This window comes from Primulina eburnea, chromosome 5 (assembly GCF_022965805.1).
Source record: "Primulina eburnea isolate SZY01 chromosome 5, ASM2296580v1, whole genome shotgun sequence".
In the NCBI taxonomy this organism is placed as follows: Eukaryota; Viridiplantae; Streptophyta; class Magnoliopsida; order Lamiales; family Gesneriaceae; genus Primulina; species Primulina eburnea.
The window spans coordinates 5697714-5710383 of record NC_133105.1 but is presented as its reverse complement, the minus strand read 5'-3'; the positions used below and the strand labels follow the sequence as shown (position 1 = coordinate 5710383).

The 12670-nt window shown below is 32.2% G+C and overlaps 2 protein-coding genes across 2 annotated transcripts; both read right to left on the bottom strand.

The window, feature by feature from the left end:
- Positions 1 to 1195: 1195 nt before the first annotated feature.
- Positions 1196 to 3269, bottom strand: LOC140831677 (histone deacetylase complex subunit SAP18-like). The gene is made up of 6 exons (XM_073195425.1): positions 3101 to 3269; positions 2604 to 2636; positions 2399 to 2509; positions 1743 to 1838; positions 1383 to 1460; positions 1196 to 1301 (listed from the first exon to the last, which is right to left on the bottom strand). The coding sequence occupies exons 1-6, from the start codon at positions 3215 to 3217 to the stop codon at positions 1263 to 1265; spliced, it is 474 nt and encodes a 157-aa protein (XP_073051526.1). The 5' UTR covers positions 3218 to 3269; the 3' UTR covers positions 1196 to 1262.
- An 853-nt stretch (positions 3270 to 4122) lies between these two features.
- Positions 4123 to 9569, bottom strand: LOC140832667 (transcription factor bHLH110-like). The gene is given in 8 exon segments (XM_073196803.1): positions 4123 to 4575; positions 5315 to 5377; positions 6579 to 6644; positions 6869 to 6934; positions 7028 to 7162; positions 7967 to 8342; positions 8344 to 8589; positions 8809 to 9569. Coding segments are annotated over 8 exon segments (1242 nt in total). The 5' UTR covers positions 8949 to 9569; the 3' UTR covers positions 4123 to 4425.
- Positions 9570 to 12670: the final 3101 nt, after the last annotated feature.

Sequence of the window (12670 nt, the reverse complement as noted above, 5' to 3'; positions counted from 1 at the left end):
TCTTATTTGGGTCACCCATGAAAAAATATTACTTTTTATACTAAGAGTATTACTTTTTATTGTGAATATGGGTAGAGATGACCCGTCTCTCACGGATTTTAACCCGTGAGACGATCTCACATGAGACTCACTCAAAGAATAAAAGTAACATTGACATATCCAAATTAGTTAATATAATATATTAAATTTAATAATATGATATAGATTAATAGTTAATGGGTAATTTTCTATCAATTTTTTTAAAATTTAAAACATTTAACAAATTTTTAATTAATGCGTATTTTTTTTAAATGATTAAGAAAATAGTATACATTTTATTTTAAAAAAAAAGAAAGAGGAGTAAAGTTGGTACAATGATTGGGTCCACGCATTCTAGATGAAGGTCATTAAATATATTATCTCAGGGGGTGTTTATGACTTTTCACACACTGAGCTTTAGAATATGGCGTCATCGAAGAATTGACAGGATGAAATATCTGTTGTGCGACACGTGTGCATCTATCACCGAGACATTCTGGATAAGAAAGAAGTCCTTGCAATGTAAATATACGGAAATTGAAGCCCTTTTCTGCAAACTGCAAAAGATATATCTTCACCATCCTATCGCTAACTGATCATAATATTTAGGTCCCCATCGATTGGTTGAGAATCTTAATTAGTAGTTTATTTAAATTCAAATTAAATTATAAATATTTTAAGTTTATAATAATATACATCATGTTATTAAACAACAATTCATGATATTTATTTTTCTTATAATTTCTTATTGTTGACACTAATATTTTAAAATAAGAACTAAAATTTCCTAAGACATAATTCTAAATTAGTGAACATTTCTACGAATCTTTCGAATTTTTTATTTCCCTATAAATTTTTTTATATTAGTATGTGCTTAATTTATTTTTCGATTTTTATTTTTAATGATATTTTTTAGTTATAGATATAACATGTCTAATAAACATTTTTTTAGTTACTACAAACACAAAAATGTTAAACTTGATATTTTTTTTAAAAAAAATTAAATTAATTAGGTGAAATAATTTATAAACAACTACTTATATTAATTAAATATGAAATGCATATTTGCTAAAAACAAATTTTTTTTCTCATCGAAGTACCAAACATTGATTGAAAAGAGGTTACATTAGGCAATGGATTGCAATTACTTCACACCTACAGATATATCTTTTTTGAGTGAGCGAGTCTCATCAAATGTGCGAGGCAGAAGACATAAATGATGAGCAAAGGAAACAGGCATGGATTTACTGGGTCAGGATCGCGACATCCAAGTAATCACCTATCTGCATTAGCATGCAACAAGTCAAAACCATTTTGTGAAAACCCCAGTTGTTAAGTTGCCGCACTTGGGAACGACTATTTACCTGGAAGCTGAGTTCCCCCAAGGCTTTGCTTCCACTGTCAGGCCGCCTTCCATTAGGGTAAGAAAAGGTTCTCCCTACCTTAAATATGAAAAAGAAACACAGATTGGACAAGTTTTATTCTTCTCGTTAGAAATTTTGCATATTTTAAAAAATAAAAATACTTCGTGAATGATATTTCAATGGGTTTACATATTCATGTCTAACCATCCTTCCATCATTATTAATGATCGGTATGGGGAGAAGAACAATCCATGACGTTTAACATTAGGACATAATTGGCAGTTAGGATGCCAATATGAAAAATGAAATCAATATAGTGGGAAAATGATAAAAGTCTGCAAAAGCACTTAAAGTATTTACCTCTCTAACCACAAAACGACCACGCTTATCAGGGTAGACAAAAGCAAAAGACAAAATCGCATCTCTTCTTCTTGCTTCCGGAGCTACTTCTTTCACCTGAAAAGCAAATAAAATGGTTAACTACAAACCAAGATGAATTGAAAGAGTTTTTCTTCCAAAAAATGAGATACAAAATACAAAAAAAGAAAACACAAGGCACTACTAGCTTTTTTTTGTTGTTGAAAAAAAACACTGCTCGCTTTTGCATCCGATCATAGGAATAATGCATCAAACGACTTTGAAAATGTAAACCCTAAGCTTGTTTTGAAAAATAGTTCGTGAAGGGAGGGCTAGTCAATAGTTATCACGCTAAAGAATAAATTAGAATCCAAAGATACTACCAAAAGAAATTATACATGGAAAAAGCGATAAACTTTTACCGCAGCTAATTCAGTATAAGCACCTTCCATATTAAAATCAACCGAAACTAGAGGAGATGAACATTTTTAACCTACACCACACATGGTAAACAAAGAAACAAATGCAGAAACACTAACATGCGTCAAAAACAAAAAAAAAACCCATTGCTATTTCAATGCACAAGAACACACATAAAACTTTGAACACTGAGGGTGAAACCAAAAAATAACTTTGCCAAAAAATCTCAGATCTCTAACCAGATCAGTTAATTCACGCAAAGTTGCATCCATCCATGTATATATCTGAACCTCATCTTTTGGTTCCTTGCCTCTCACAGCAAAATCTCCATCAGCATGATGGCCTCCAACCTGCAAATTGTTCCAAAAATAAAATAAAAACATAGGTATAGGACATTCTGTTTCATATAAATCGAATGCTGTAGTTCACGAATGACGAGTATACCTTTGTGAAAACACGTAGCAACAATGGACAAGTCTGTACAAACATAAGACAACAAAAAAAAAACAAATAAATAAAAGCTATAATCCCATGAAAAACAAATTTTAATGTCCCCTCTAACTAATAACACTGATTACTTCTCAAGAAAAAAGTATCCCACAACTTTCAAGTCACATACATTTTTCTTGATAAACCCTTAATAATCAAATTTTCATTTATCAAGAAATATGTTAGCATTCTGCGAATAACCATTGATATTTTTCTCAACCCTTCCTTCACTCATTACTAGCTTAAACAGAGCTTCCAAAAAAATAGCACAAAAACGAAAGCGCACACAAACTATAACGCAACCTGAATCTCTAAGTACCACTGTCCCTGGTTAGAAATAAGCTCCAAACCAGACATCCCTAAGGTAAATGCTAGGAGAGAAAAAAAACACCGTACCTCTAAAACCCTAAATAAATATATCATAAAAAATACATACAAGGGCAGAAGGATACCTTCTCGCGATCCACAGGTTCAGATCGAGGAACGGAGGTCTTGGCGAAAGGAGGCGGCGGAGGGCCCCTACCCGGCGGAGGGCCGGGCCTTCCAGGTCTTCTTTGCCCTTCTGCCATCTTTCAACTGTGTTAAGCTGTGTACGTTTGATTTGTGGGTATCGAATCTGGTTTATATTTTAGTCATACATTTTAGGCTTTATTAAAAGCCCACTGTTAGAATTTTCTTTAGCCAACATTGGGCTTCATACATGGATAAGCCCATTCTTTAAAAGTCCCTAACGTATAATTTCTTATACGGTGGGCCGTATTTAAATGCCCACCTAAATCACGAAATCCCAAGTCAATGAATAACGTCGAGACAGCGGGCAAAAACTTGTGTGAGACAGTTTCACGGGTTGTATTTGTGAGACGAGTCTCTTATTTGGATCATCCATTAAAAAATATTACTTTTTATGCTAAGAGTATTATTTTTTATTGTGAATATCGGTAGTGTTGACCCGTCTCACAAGTTAAGATCCGTAAAACGGTCTCACATGAGACCCACTCTTAGATCTGAACAAGCTTCAGATTTAATTGAAATTTCTAAAAAGGATCTGAGCAATCCATTACGTTTTTAAAATTGTTTCAGTTATTTGTTTTCTTTGAAAAAATCTCTTTGAACATTTCCTGATTTTAGGCGAATCGCATTTACCACCTTAATTATCGAAAAAACATAAAAACTCCTTGGTAAAATCAAAGTATTTTCAAACCCCGTGTTTTAAAAATTCGGACACATTTGCCTCATTTGCAAGGAGATCATGCCCCATATTTTTCTATGTCAAATTAGCATTTTTCAGTGTCATATCAGCACTTTAATAAAATAAAAATACAAGCAAAAAATATCATCAAAATCGAACTTTGAATGCTTAATTAGTAGACCAAGATCAAAATGGAACAAGCCATGCGTGGACCCAAAAAATTATATTCCGGCAAAGACATTAGATTCTAGAGAGCATTAAGGTAATCAATCGTTCACACAAACTACCACGAAACTCTACTTGAGGATTCATGACAAGAATTGATTAATCAATAATCATACACAGATACAATTTCGTTAGTTTACACAAACAAATGAAACAAGTTAAGCGCTAATCAACAAATTAGCTAGGAAATCATAACTGACCACTAATTGATAATGGATCAAACTTGGTCCACTCCATGATCATATATATATATATTTATAAAATCTTCTTCTTTTGTAGCAAGGGGAGACCAAGTTTGCTCCATTAGATAAAATCACAAGGGTAATTGAGATAACATAAACCTAAGATTTCTAGGGTTTTTCGTTATCCGGTGGCGCCGCCAAAGACAGGGGGTGGCCAAACAGGTGCACCGCCGTTACCGGTTATGTAGGACAAGAAGGATAGAGGCACCAGACATAGCCCTCGGGTTTTAAGGTCTCTCTTCGGCTCTCCGTTTTCGTTCCCAACAGTTCCCTACAACAATTTCATTTATTTAGCATCACATTTATATTCATCCGCTCGTTCATAGTTATTGATAGTAGAACCCAAAAAAAAATCTTATTTTTCCATTCAGACAAAAATAATAATTCTAGTCCTGTAATTTGGTTATTTTCGTTTTTGGTTTGTAAGCAGTCAAAGTTTGGGCTTGGCTTATGAATGGATCATTTTTTTTTTTTAACTTCAGTCCTTTTTTTTAACATACTGTTGACCTAGTGTTGAATACACACGTCAACAATTTCTAGTATCACGACATTTCGATGAAAAATAAATAAACCTTGACAACTTAAAAACCAAAATAAAAAATTAATTCGCATTCACTTTCCACTTTTCCTATTCCTTTTCTTTCTTCTTTTTCCTCCTTTTCTAAAGATTCTGAAGTGTCCCAGTGATATTTTCTTCTTCTTTTTTCCTTCTAGCAAGAAAAAAAAATCTAAATTTGTGTATTATTAATCTAATCTTATATATTTTAAAGATTGCCGCAGCCTACGTATTTGAGGGGTTATTTAATTTAATTCTTCAACTCCAGAGAAACCTTAAGATGATAGAATAACAATATTGTTATCAAGTTACAAAAAATCAATCATCATTTTAATTAATTACCTTGGATATATCATAATATTTTTTTTATATTAAATGTTGAAAATCTAATTAGATAGTAATGTAACATAAAAGGCAAGGAAGAGTTTGATCGAGCTATAATTGAAAATCGTACCCCTTTCGATACTTTGCTTTTCTTGTTCCTGGATGCAGACTTCATGTAAGGCACGCTTAGAGTCTGTAATATTGGGCATAAACATATATATGTTATATCTCGCGTTCAAATTATCGCACCATATATATATATATATATATATATAGTATATATATATATCATATCATCCTCAATTAGTTAATCTTTCAATTAATTGATTTGGTTGATAATTATATATGTTGAATATTAATAAAGTGATAGAAGATTGCAATTTTGGGATCTATATTTGCATTTCTACGTTATCAAATTTTAGTATTAGTCTATTATCTTTGGTCTTTTTGCAACCTTGTTCATTTTTATTGACGTGGCAGGGACATGTTGTCATGCAGCATTGACATGACGACGACCTGCAGCTGACTCGTGCTGCGCTACATCAACACTCGAAAATTTAACAAAAATTTCTAAAACATACATGACTAAAACTGAAGTAAATTTGAAAATATAGAGAGTCAAAATATCAAAGTGCAACAGACCTGATCAAAATTATAATTTTCTTATAAAATAATTCTTTTTTCGTTTAAAAAACGCAAGATTAGTCGATTAAATGGTGAATGCACCTTAAATTAAAAGGCGGAGCCTGATCTTCGTGGTAAGAAAATAACATGTGGGTATATACTAGTCTAACAAACTGCACAATGATCATATATCATGTATTCATATAGTTTTCCTTGTTTACTTATGCATGCATTTGATATATCTAGAATTAAAAATTGACTTGTTTACTCAATTTCCACCGGATTATTGACGTGACATCGAACACGACAACAACATACATTGTCATGTTAACATTTTCTTGTGTCACGTTATCATTTTCTTATGCCAACTTGATAAAATAAATGACTAAAATTTGAAAAGAAACATATATTAGTACAAGAAGACCGTTAATTGACGACAACATGATATAAAACGAAAAACCTGTAAGTTATAGACCAATATGTAATTTTCCCTATATGTGTCGAGGACAAGAAACTAGGATGATTAACTAAATATTTGAATAAAATCTATTACAAAACCCTAGCTAGATTCCTTGTGGAATTCAATATATTAATGCATGCATATCCTCGCATGCCCATATCCTATTGCTGTTCTCTTTAATTAAAGTATTAAACATATATAACACAGACAAAATTTTGATGGGCAAAAGTTTTATTTTATGTCGTGAATGAGATTAGACACACAAATTAAGAAGAGTGTTTAATTTAAAGATATATGATTCATTAATTACCTCGACCTGGTTTTGAAGGAATTTGATGTAACCTATGGCCTCCATTAGTACGGACGCTGTATCTGTCTGCGATATTCTCCGTCCATCCATCCACACATGCAATGCAATATATGAAATGTTAACTAATTTACTCACCCATTCCTTGAAGAATCATTACTTACTCAACAGAATATGTAGTCTTTCATTCTTTATAAATAGCAAGAAATGTCGTAGGAAATTTAATCAATATATATATAATATAGATTATTACAATTAAATATAAAAGTTTTTGAAGAGAATGAGACGACTACCTTTCCAAAAGGTGCAACTAGTTGTTGCAGTGCAGAAATTCTATCTCCCAGTTTCTCTTTTCTCACCTGATCATTTAAAAAAGAAAATAATCAGTTTCTGAAAACGAAAAATAACAATTAAACTTCATCCCAATAAATCTAGAGATCACATAAATGTACCTTGAAGGGTGGGCATGAAACGCGAGCTTCGCTTCGTAATTTTTTGGGTGCATTTTGAACTGATTTTGCCTCCATTTTATTGCTGGTACGCTTTGTTTCTGCGGCTGCTCCATTACTAATTGAATCCGATATGTTCTTTAAATTTTAAAAAAGACATAATTATTTTAAAGTTCAGCACAAAAATAATAATAATAAGAAGGAATAATGACCCCTCCAGTCAAAATCCATCAACAAAAAAGACTGAATTTCTCAAAAATGTAAAGGTGCACGTATAATGCATAAAGCTGAAGCAGCCCTTTAAATGGAGAAAGGTGGCAATGTATTCTAAAAGAGAATTTTTAGCTTTCCATCAAACTTTTTTTCAAATATATATTTATGATCAATAATAAACATAAAATTGTATTGACTAGCTTGTATTTCATATGATGATCATTAGTGAGTTGTTCGACATATATACAATCATTCATCAGACAAAGATAATCCAATACACCAAAACGGGATCAGATAATAATATTACCAGCTGGAACACATAAACACAGTAAGAGAGAGCTAAACATGTGCTTTAAGATCGAATAATTTAAAGCAGAAAAAAAATGTTAACATGCAACAAAAGAAATCGTATGAATTATTTCATCGGTAGATAGACCCCGACTTAATGTCATGTCGAAAAGTTGTTCAAGAAAAACCATTCGTCTATAGATTTATGAGAAATATAAAAGAGTTCATTTCTGGAATCTCGACTTTTCGAAAATTCTTGAATGTTGATCAATATGTTTCCAAGTACTATGCTTGCCTTGTCCAATTTAGAACTATCAGTTCTGGTGATTCATAGTAATTTGTAGGTTGAAAAGGAAAGATTATTATGTGAGAAATCAACAGCGAAAGGAAGATTTATGTGAGAAACAGTGAAAGAATAAGAGTGTGTGTGTGTGTACCAACCTTGTTGGAGCTATACAGTATTGGCGCTTGATGTGATTGCTGCAAATAATCAATCCCATAACAAAAACCATCTCTCAACAACCCAATTTGATTAGGAAAAGATAAGTTAAAATTCCCACTAAATCTTGAAGAGTTGAGGAGATCCAACGCCTGCAAGTTCATATCCAAAGATCCGGGATTCGTCAACCCCGTCAAATTCAAATTTGAAACGTTTGTGGTCGGAAAAATTTGTGTACTGAACCCACTTCCACAATTTATAGCTCCGTTACTCTGAGAATCGGCGTAAAAGTCTCCGTGGGACAATGATTTGAGCGAGAGTCTCTTCCCGATATCGTTGCAGTTCCTGGTTTCTTGGCTCAATCTTGAAGGTTGAATAATCATTGCTTGATGGAGGGAAGCTGCTTAATAAGTCAGTGTACTTAAGATAATAATTGCCAGAGATTTCCTCTTTAATTCTTGATAGATTTAAATCTTCCGATGACTCCGTAACATTAGCCCAATGGAATCCCAAATCCGGAGACATGGAGCTGTATTGTGGAGAGAGTAAACTGTTTTCTTGCTGCTTTGATTCTCTTGGATTCAAAAGAGCTTCATTAGGGTCTGAATTTAAACCATTTGTGCTCCTGTAAGATCAAATATAATAGAATATAAGTTCATATAATTTTTCTGATAAATAAACAGAAGAAAGGGAAGAGTTTCAAACCCTAGTTCAAACTGAGACAAAGGTAAAGGACACATATATACACAAACCATAATAATATATGTTGTAAGATTTCATGTAACCAATATATGATTTTTTCATATAAAAAAATTGTATAAACTCAACGCGTTCGGAGACTTACATGTAAGAAGTAGGATGTATCCAAGCAAGATGAGTATTGTTCCCAACTCCATAAGAAGAAGGGAGACTAGCTAAAGAAGAAGAAGAAGAGCCAAGAAGGTGATATTGTAACTGATGATAATGGATATTTGCATACTCCATAATGAGGTGATAATTTTTTTAGGAATCTTGAAAATCCCAAGATTAATAAAATTAAATAAAAAAATTATATATAATTGTAATGTAACAGATGAAAGCTAAATCTTCAGCAGGAATCTCCCTCTCCCCACTCAAAGATCGATACAGTGATTCAGGCGACACGCACACCCCTTTCATTTGCTTTTTCCACCTTTTTTCATAGTCCTCTCTTTACTCTTTCAATGTCTAATCATAAAGCAAACTTTAAAAGAAAGGAAGAATTAAAGAGCATCAAACGAATCAGTATATATAATGAATAAACTCTTAATTCTTCTCAATTTGCTGGCAAAACTTTCTAAGATCTTAAACAAAACATAAGAATATTGTATATACTATGAGATTCCGATCATGATTATATATAGAATACATATATATTATATACATACAAGCCTTCAATCCCAAGGCTTTCAACAATTTAAAGCCTGAGCAAAGAAATGATAGCTCGCTCTGCGGAATACCCACATGTTTGCAGACTTTAGATATATTTTATAATCATTAAACTGGAATATAATATCAAGTGGGAAAAGGAGGAAGAGGAGCCAAAGAATGGTGTGGTCTATCTGTCTAGCTCTTCTGTACAGTGTATATATTCTTCTACACAATGAATTATTGTGGTCCTATATATGAGTGTATCTTACTTTCAATGCTATACATTATTGCATGATAAGTAAAATTACTGGATAAACTTTTCTGTCTCAAGTGAATATATATACCAAGGGTACTGCTAGGGAGATGCTCCAAATTTTTGCTACTGGATTCTGATAATTTATATAAATGAAATCATTATGGTTTTGTACATGATTTGGCATGCCTCAAAAAGTCAGAAACAAATTTTGGAAGACACCAAACATTCACTGAGAGTGTTGATGTGCCACTCAGACTCTACATCGGAAAAAATATCAAAACTATAACAAATAAATATATTGGTCTAATACTGAAATCTGATAACACAAAGACTAAAACAACAAAGACAAATATATATATGACGAATATACAGTTTTTTTAAAATGGTAAAATGATAATGTAAGTGAGTTCGTTACATCAAGATGAATGGTACAAATGGTGCTTCCATTTTCTCTCGAGCTCGAGGTTTGAAAGTTGTCATATTGGAGAATCCCTGCGTACTAATTTTTCCGGGACATGAAACCAGCATACATCAAACCCATCTCTCGAGTCGATATCTGTAGACTCCCGATACTTGTGGTTTCTCGAGTGTCACAATATTTCAAATTACTAGTGAATGTGTCGTCCCTTATTCAAAATCCTATGTACTGCAAGTCGTTCATTGTACAATTGGCCCAGATCCAGATGCATGCCGTGCATGTATTCCCATTTTGATTATGGTTGGATGATATATCCTTAGATATGTGTATACATGTATTTCATTCGGTGTATACTGGATAAAAAAACCTATCCCATAACGATTGGCAACTTAACTAATTATATGTGGCTTTGAGCCATTGAATTTATGATAGACATTTTATCTTTAATTTTATTCAGCGAGGAAAAATGCTAATTTATATGCAAGACGTGTTCGATGTGTCACAGTAAATAATTTATTTTGCCATGTATATGTTTCAAATAAAGAATGAAAATGTTTTTTGAAATTATATATTTAAACTGCTATTCTTTGTAATTTGCAGCCCTGTCATTTTCAAAGCGTGACAAGATAGTTGTAAATTTGCTCTGACATTGATGAAACCTATGAAAACAACGTTAGAGCTAGAAATTAGAAATACAGAGAGAATAACGTAAAAAAAATTAATTAATTGATGAAAATCTAAGGGACCAATATATTATAGCACACATAACATGGAGACATAAATTAGATCTTCGAAATTTATCGAAACGACAAGCAAGGTTGCCCATGCCATGTAACGACACCCTAAGGGGATGATAATCAAGATGATGTCAAGATGACATTTCCATGACATCATCATCATCATTTTTATTTTCGTTGGATTTATTTTTTGGCTTCTTTCTGTTAGACCCTTCCAAGGTTATTGAATAAAACTAATCATACTCGTGTATAAATTAATTTAGCACTCCATGAAATTGGTTTAATTATAATAATCCATAAAATTATGTATATATTATACACACATACGCATAAAGATCGTTAAAAATATTTTGTATTTATTATTCTTTTTATACAAAGAAGTGGTTGAACGATGTTAAGTTTTTTTATAGCACTGTTTAAAGCTAGCTAGCATTAGAAAATTAATTAATAACTAATAATTATATTAAAAGTAAATAATGAAATTACTCAAAAAAAAGTATATAATGCAAACATAGGAAATTTTCACCTCTATTTCGATAAGATTAGCATAAACGATCGACGACTTGGAAACGTATTATCAAATACAATTCAAACAAAGATAATTAAATGGGGAAATTAAATTTAAAAAAGGTTGAAATAATGAGGTAATAAATATTTTATGAACCCCCTAATGAAAAAGCATAATTATTTAGTTCGTTGGTAGGGCTATATTGCATGTGTTTCTGTCGGAAATTTGAGTCTTTTATAAGAAAATCAAACAGGAAATTATTTAAAACGAGCTTCCTTGAAAATAATATTTGTGCTATTTTTGTGAAAAGTACCTGTCACCTTATACATGGTTTGGGTGGGAAGGATAAGACACCAAAGTTCTAAAATAGTTATAGTTAAAAATAATTATGTTACTTATGTTAATCAAATTATTATCCTCATATGTTATTAATAGATAATCATCCTCTCATCTACGGACCAAGAAATTTTTCGTTTGTGAAATAACAATTATCTTAAAACAAACTAACAATTATCTTAAAACAAAATCAAAGTGATGTATTTATACACACTAAATTTAATTAAATAAAGTATCGATAAACAATATAATTTGTCATGAAATTTAGTGAAGCCACGCAATCACAAAATTTTCAGATATAATTTTATGAATAAATTTTGATGGTATAACATAATTTTATATTGGGTTCGGTTTGGAGAGCGAGTCTTCAAATATTCATAGCTGAGTGGATCGGGTTGGTACTTTGGGTTCTGCACAAACAAAAATTAGGTTAGGGAGCACCGAAGAGTTTTTCGGCCACTCCTCCGATACTTAAATCAGTCCAGAGAGCAAATATATGAGTGAGATATAGTAGTATTAAGTGAGTAAGAAAATGTGAGTAAATAAAATCATAACCAATATTGTCTTATCTTAATGAGATTGATTCTTGATATGATAGAATTTTACTTGAGATAGAAAACATCACATGATAGGACTCCTTAACTATGGCGGCTAAAACTCTTGATCGCGGCTAGGATTATTGTCTTATCTTAATGAGATTTGATCGAAACCCATATTTGTCGAGACCTCTTATTTATTGACGAGAATGTTTTCACATTCCCTAACTTCATTAAATCCCCGTGGCTTCTCGGCCACCTGTGTGGGCTCGGATTTCTAGTAAAAGTTCGGACCTTTAATAAACAGAGATTAGGGGTTCGGCTCTATTAGAAATCCATGAGCTCAGACTCTTGGGCTTGGACACCTTACTATATGGTTGAACTCGGTAGCTGGACCTTAATCAATAATGAAACTGGGTCTCAGAGAGCTATGATCAATTTTGAGATGAGCTTGAATCCATCCAGATATGTCAATTTTAAGGGCATCAAATGTCTTCATCATATCAAAACATATAATTAGCTATGA